The following is a 7500-nucleotide window of genomic DNA, read 5'->3' on the forward strand; positions in this document are numbered from 1 at the left end:
AAAGCGAATTTGCTCTATGCCTTCCCCTCCCTCTTATTTCATCTTCTCTTTCCTCCTTCTAGTCCTTTCTCCTCCTACTTTTTCCTCCTCCTTTCTCCTCCTCTACTCTTCCACTTTCTCTTCTTTTTTCCTTTACCTTTCTTTGGCCCTTTTCCATGGGACTGATTCGTATGGTCTCCTAGGAGAACGCCTTGATTTTTGACGAAAGCCGAACAAAAAAGAAAACGAAACAGGAACGGGGAATCTCGAAAAGTCCAAGTACGAACGCGTGATTGGCTTATTGTATACTACGACGTCCCCGTGCGAGTACGAATGAGAAGCTGTTTCTTATAGCAAACGGAAAGGAAGCAAAGGTCGCTTAACTAACAATATATACGACTTTTCATCAAATTACGTTTCTAAGGGAAGAAAGGAAACATTTTGAATGTCGTAGAACTAAACCTTTTCGATCCTTTCTATCTCTCGTTCATCGTTTCTTTTCTTTTTATCTCTTCTTCTTCGTTTTTTTGATTTGTTTCCTTTTTTATCTCTTTCTCTCTCTTTTTTTTTTCTTTTTTTCGAAAAAAGAAAAAAAAGAAAAGAAAAAAGATGCGGAAGGAAAAGTATGATGAAAACTGTTCTGTATCTCCAAATCGTACGTTCTTTATTTTTATTTCTTTTTTATTTGTTCTTTTTCTCCCTCTTTTCCTCTCTCTCTCTCTCTCACTCTCTCTCTCTCTCTCTCACGCGCGCGTGCGCTTTCTTTCTCTTTTTATCTCCATCTCTCTTTTTACGCCATAAAACCGCAACGCAGATAATTTAAAGCTCGATGAGTTAAAAAGGGAGAAGCTCTGGTAAAGCACTATTAACGTGAGAGAGATAGAAGGAAAGAGAGATAGAGAGATATAAAGAGAGAGAGAGAGAGAGAGAGAGAGAGAGAGAGAGAGAAATAGATAGATAGAAAGAGAGGAAAACTGGCGAATACCAGATGGTGTGAGAATTAGAGTCACAAAAAAAGAGGAAAGAGAAAAAGGAAGAGAGAGAGAGAGAAAGAGAGAGAGAGAGAGAAAGAGAGGGCAAATGAGAAAAAGAAATAGAAAACGAATATCCACCGCAAAGTTTTAAATTCGTGCAACGTCCGACTGAGCCGTCCCTACAATGGGCCGCAAAGTTTTATCTGAATATGACAGAAAATCCGGTCGCGGCTTATAAACATTTTCATATATGTACATATAACGCGTAGGAAATACTGGTGCTACGAACCGGCGCATTAATTAAACTTTATGCACGATGAACGAAAAATAAAAATGTACGTATGTGTATGTACATATATTTATATTATATATTATATATCATATATGTCTATATATATACATCTATATATATATATATATGTGTATCCATATCTATATATATATATATATATATATACACCTATATATAAATGTGTGTCCATATATATGTATATATATATATATATATATATATACATATATATATATATATATATATAAGTTTATAATCCGTGCAAGCGGCGTCGCTTTTCCATCGTTTATTTTTTTTTTTTTTCTGCGATCGTGTACAATTTTCAACTATTAACGATTTTGCAATGGCCTGTATATCGTTGCAATGAAAATGAATTCTCGTTGGGCATTCGATGGCAATGAAAATCGTCACAACATATTCAAATTATTCTTCGTTACACTCGTTTGCCAACTAAATGATTTTTTTTTCTCTTTTCTTTTTTCTTTTTCCATTTTCCTCTTTTTTTTTTATTTATAGGAAAGATAAAAGATTATTGATTAATCACGCACGCACGCACGCACACACGGATACGCATACGCACACGCATGCACGCAATCGTGTTTAATTTTCTTAAATATTTAATTATTCGATTTATTCGATTTTATGATAGATATATATCGTAACCGAAAAATTCAATATCACTCCGTACTCGGATAATAATTTTATAAAATGTATTTTTAAAATTTAACTTATGATATATATATATATATATATATATATATATATCATTATTAATACATTATTTGAATGATATTATTATTATATCATTCATTACTATATTCATTATCGAACGTTTTGCCTATCATAAGGATCATGAAAAAGTTTCTATTTACAAGTAACGCCTACGTTAATAATCATAATTATCAACGAAATGTATAATTTAATATATTTACATAATATATAGAAAATAATTGAAGATCAACCTTTTTATCTTTTCTTAAAATTTCTTTTTTCCTATGCCCGTAAGAATATTTTTATAAGTTAAGAAAAGAAAAATACCAAGAAGATGTACCTTATTACTTTATGCATATTTCGTTTTGTTACTTAAGTGTTTATTAAACTTTACTATCTACTATAGTATTTTCTTCCCTTTCCTACAGTTTATTTTCTTTAAAGGAACATCTTTAGCTTAGATCCTAACGACTTAACGACGAAGAGTCATAACTCCAACGCTCGATCGGCCCCATGAGAATGTGAGTTTCCCAGAGCGCGTAATTTAAGTGACATTCATACTGACTCTCCAGTATTTACTCGCGAAGCAAGGCAGTTGCCCCTGTCCAAATTACCATATTCTACTTTCCGCTACACGTTCTCGCGGGTTTGGCCCAGATTCGCTTCCTCCAACTTAATAAACAGGGCCTTTAACGTCGCCCGTGCCGCGCTAGAGCACCTTCTTGCTTAAATCTTGTTGCGTTTTATCAGGCTTCCTCTTACCAGTATTCGTCCAGGGAGATGTATACTATTATACATATATAGTATATATATACATATATGTATGTGTACCTATATATATATATATATATATAGATATGTACATGCTGATATTAGTGTTCCTTACATAAGCCAGACCCTGTTACGTGTGTTTACGTCTCTATATATTATATACGTTTCATTTATATAAAACCAGGTAGTAAACATATACAAAGGATGTTCTCTTATTCAACGTTACAACGTTACAATCTCGATCAACCATCACTTTATTATTTATATATGCGTATGTTATAATGAAAAATGAAAAGAAAGAATAAGTTTGTTTCGTTCGTTCGAAACGAAACGAAACGAAACGAAACGAAACGAAACAAAAACGTCGTTATCGGTAAATTGAATTTGTATTATTTACATTCTCCTCGTTATTGTAAAGTCAGACTCTCTTCAATCATGTATAATAAATTTAAAATAACCATGAAATATATACGCGCACATATACACACATATGCAAACATATATAAATATATATATATATATATATATATATATACACATATATATAATTTTCGTTATGATTCCATCGAAATCCATTGTAACGAAATTAAATAATACAGAGGAATTTTAACGGGATTTTTTCTACTTGCATTCGTTACAAATTAATAATCATTATCTTTCGCGTTCGATTAACTCTATTATTAAAATGTGTAAAATATAATAAAAATACATAGCAAAACTTTATTAATGGATTTCACATGTCTAGAGAAGAAGAAGAAGAAGAAGAAGAAAAACAAAAAAAAAAGGAAAGAAAAGAAAACTAGGTTCTATCAATATGTATCCATAAATATGATTAATTTATGTTAGGGTTATAAGATTTTCAAGTATGATCTTACAATTATGATTTATTGAGAATTATTATAATATTTCCTGTTTCAACATTTCCTTAGAGGAAATATTCGAAATGTCCACCTATTTCTTGAATACAACTCTGAAAACTCGTACCCGTCTCATTGAGTTTCAAACACGATCCAAAATTCCTGGCTTATTACGTATTCAGATCGTTTCTTTGAACCTTGTTAGATGTTGTTGGAGTTTTACGTATTGAGTATGTGTTATACATTATATTCTACTATATTAGTGAGACAATCTACTCAAATGAATGTATTCGCGTCAATGCATCTCGTTTATGATTTTCCGGATGTACCGAGATCATATTTGAAAGTTTTATAACTCAAAAATTAACTATTTTTGAATTCATCTTGATAGAAGATATATACATATATATTTTCTTTTTTTTTCTTCTTCTCTACGTATGAGAAATCCATTCCTAAAATTATCCCGTATAGTTTTGTTACGCCATGTATATATATATATATATATATATATATATATATACATACATACATATATATGCACACTATTATATGCCCATTCGTTCTTTCTTCCTTTCTTTCTTTCTTTCTTTCTTTCTTTCTTTCATTTCTTTTTTTTTGTTTTTTACTAGCGTTTCCACTCCTTTTTGTTTTTCTTCCCTTCGCTTTAGCGATTCACAGAGCCAAGTCCGCGTCATGAATGATTGAACGCAAAGCGTAAGAGGGTGAGCTGGAGCTTCTCTCCTCCTCAGAATAATAACATACGGGGTGAGAAGCATGAAAGAGGACGTACTTACACGTTCCCTGTCGAGCGAACGGTATCACTGAAATTTTCTCTCAGAATTTCACCACCCTTATATTTTTGTATATATTTACACTTGTACATATATATATATATAATAAAAAAGAAAAAGAAAAAAAACTAAAAGATGATGGTCGGTCAAACACATACAAGTTTAATGATACCTTATTAATTTTTATTAAACTGTAACTAGACTCGCTGAGTATTATTTTGTTTATAAAATATCTTTTTACTATTTTAATTTATACATATTTTTATTTATTCAACATCCATTTGCAACGAATGCTAAAGAAAGAACATGAATGGTGATAGTTAACAAAAAATTTTTCAAAATTTATTTCTCTACGAATCAAATTTGTTTATTTTCTTTTTCTTTACCTTTTTTTCAAATAATTCAATGATGCATTTCTAGTGTCACATAAATATCTTAATCTTTTTTGTACATTTTACATCCAACGCGTTTTTAGTGTTACATATATTAATCTTTTTTTAATGGCAACAGCATGTAATCCATGCGATAAAAATGTTCATCTTTTTTTTCTTGTTTTTCTTTTTTACACGAATCAATCTTATTCTATGTCTATTTACACCAAATTTTAAAGAAAGAAAGAAAGAAATTACTCCTCCGCAAATCAGATTTATTTATTTATTTATATTCCTTTTCTTTTTATTTTAAAATAATTCAACGATGCATTTCTAGTGTCGCATAGGTTAATCTTTCTTTTCCATAACAGTGACATAATATAATCCATGCGTTAAAAATGTTGATTCTTTTATTTTCTTTTCTTTTTTTACACGAATCATTTTTATTCTACATCCATTTATATCAAATTTGAAAGAAAGGAAAAAAATATTCCTCCACCGATCAAATTTATTTATTTATTTATTTATTTATTTATTTATTTATTTATTACTTTTTATTTTCAAATAATTCAATGATGAATTCTAGCGTCACATATGTTAATCTTGTTTTCTAATAGCTATAACATATTATTATTTATGCGTTAAAAATGTACATTTTCTAACTTTTCCTTTTCTTTATACAAGTCGATCTCACATGTACCATTGTCATAATACCATTGTCTCGTATCCTTGAAACAGGGTGAGGGGGCATGTTGGTGTGCCGGCGGTTGCTGCTGATCGCAGCCGCGATCGCGGCCTCGATCGAGGTTGGCTCCGCTAGTTATCGCTCGAGCATATCCTCGGACAACTCCGGCAATCCTGGAACGACGTCGTCCGAGGTATCCTCTAGCAGCCCGGAAACGAGCGGCTCGCCGACCGAAATCGCCGAGACGATCGTTTGCAGACCGTCCGAGTATCTTTGTGGTACTGGCCAGTGTGTCGCACAGGACAAATATTGCGACGGCGAAAATGACTGCGGCGACAAGTCGGACGAGCCAAGATACTGCACGCGTGAGTAACTTAACGATCATCTTTATGATCTCAAATCTCGTCTTGTTAAATGAACGAAAATTCTCTTCTTTTCTTTTTTCTTTTTTATATCCTTTTTTTCTTATACATTTTTTATTCCATCAATCTTCTTTCTTTTGCTCTTTTAATTGTTGCTTTTATAATAAAAACGAGATTCATCTTGTTCCTTTTTTTTCTTTTCTTTTCTTCTTTTTTTGTTTTTCATTTTTATTTCCCATCAAAGAAAAGAGAACGTAATATTTCATTCTACGTATCTTTTTGTTTCTGTATTTTTTTTTCTTTTTTGTTTTTTAGGGAAAGAAACAATTTTTTGTCCTCCCTCCCGCCTCACCTTAATTCTCTTTTATAAGAGGAAAATATTCTTTTTTTTTTCTCTCTTTCTCTGTAGTTTTCAAATTGCAATGAAACGTCCACTTTATTATAATATTCCCTTCTTCGACGTTATCTCGTGAATTCTGTTATATGTGTATGTAAATGAAACTTAATAAAAAAAAAAAAAAAAAAGCAAAAAAAAAAAAAAAAAGAGAAAAAGGAAACGAAAAAAAGATGGAAAAGAAAATGAAAATAAAAATGTCGACATGTGCATAGTACAATTACATAAATGTCAAAGCTCGTAGTTGTCGTTAGTTCGCTTTTTTTTTCTTTCCGCCGGCCTTCTCTCTCTCTCTCTCCCCCCCCCCCCCCTCTCTCTCTCTCTCTCTCTCGATAAGAACTGATCTAATTACGTCGCAGCAATGGTCAGCGAAAATTCGAGCGGCTAGGTGATATCATTCGTCCGATTGGATTTCGACCGGTCATAGATGCAGTTAAAATTCTATCGGTACGGTCGAACGGACGAATCGCGAGTGAAATTTTTATGAAAGCTACGTACGTATCGTTCTCCCGTCATAACGGAATTCGCCGTCGTTATTAGTTTCAGCGTGACCGAGCCGTTTGTTTTTAACATTTCAAAATCGAGACGAAGCAATAACGTCTCATCGTGACACGTTCGTATATTTTTTTTCTCCTCTTTCCTGTTTTCTTTTTTTTTTTGTTTGTTTTTTTTTTGTTTCCTTTTTTTTTCTTCTTTTCTTTTTTTCTTTTTGCGAACAGATGGTACGAGCATGCCTAATGATTTTTTTCATAATTCTTTGGCTACACGCAAAAAGCCAATAAGTGACGTTTCACTATTTAATATTGAATTATATTCAATATTTATATTTAATTATTAATATCTTTCGTCGTGGTTTCAACAAATTTTAGAACATATAGTCCCATAAGATTTTCTAACACGTTTGTATAATTTAATTTCCACGATACATGAAAAAAATGTAAATATGATCCGACAAAAACTTTGGAAATCGGGATATCTCAAAAAATGATTTTTATCGCACATCTACTTCTCTTTTTTGTAATATTTAAAAAATACACCACATATCTGTTTTTTTACTCTTTGCTACTTTCGCACAAATTTCAAGAAATATCTCGTATTTTAAATTTAATAGTTCATAACGGAATGATCTTGTTTACGAAATAAAATTGTTCTAGCATGCGACCGAACGCTGGGCGGTTTGTTTTTAATATTTCAAAACAGAGAGACGAAGCAATAACGTCTCATTGTGACACGGTTTTATTTTTCTTTTTTTTTTGTTCTATTATTTAGAACAAATGGGAGAATCGTGCCTAGCAATTCTCTCCAATATTTCT

The 7500-nt window shown here is 31.7% G+C and overlaps 1 protein-coding gene across 4 annotated transcripts in view; it reads left to right on the forward strand.

Annotated features, from left to right (window-relative positions):
- LOC124950401 overlaps positions 1 to 7500 on the forward strand; it is an 86088-nt gene that overhangs the window by 66025 nt on the left and 12563 nt on the right. For 2 of the 4 annotated variants that reach the window (XM_047497017.1, XM_047497018.1), the window contains exon 3: positions 5485 to 5796. The exons of 1 other annotated variant lie outside the window; for it this stretch is intronic. In XM_047497017.1, coding sequence (XP_047352973.1) covers positions 5496 to 5796 — 301 coding nt within the window. In that variant the 5' untranslated portion in view covers positions 5485 to 5495. Of the gene's footprint in view, positions 1 to 5484; positions 5797 to 6622; positions 6801 to 7500 lie in introns of those variants that run through there. One more of the 4 variants, XM_047497019.1, reaches the window with a different exon arrangement.

Source organism: Vespa velutina, chromosome 7 (genome assembly GCF_912470025.1).
Source record: "Vespa velutina chromosome 7, iVesVel2.1, whole genome shotgun sequence".
Classification (NCBI taxonomy): Eukaryota; Metazoa; Arthropoda; class Insecta; order Hymenoptera; family Vespidae; genus Vespa; species Vespa velutina.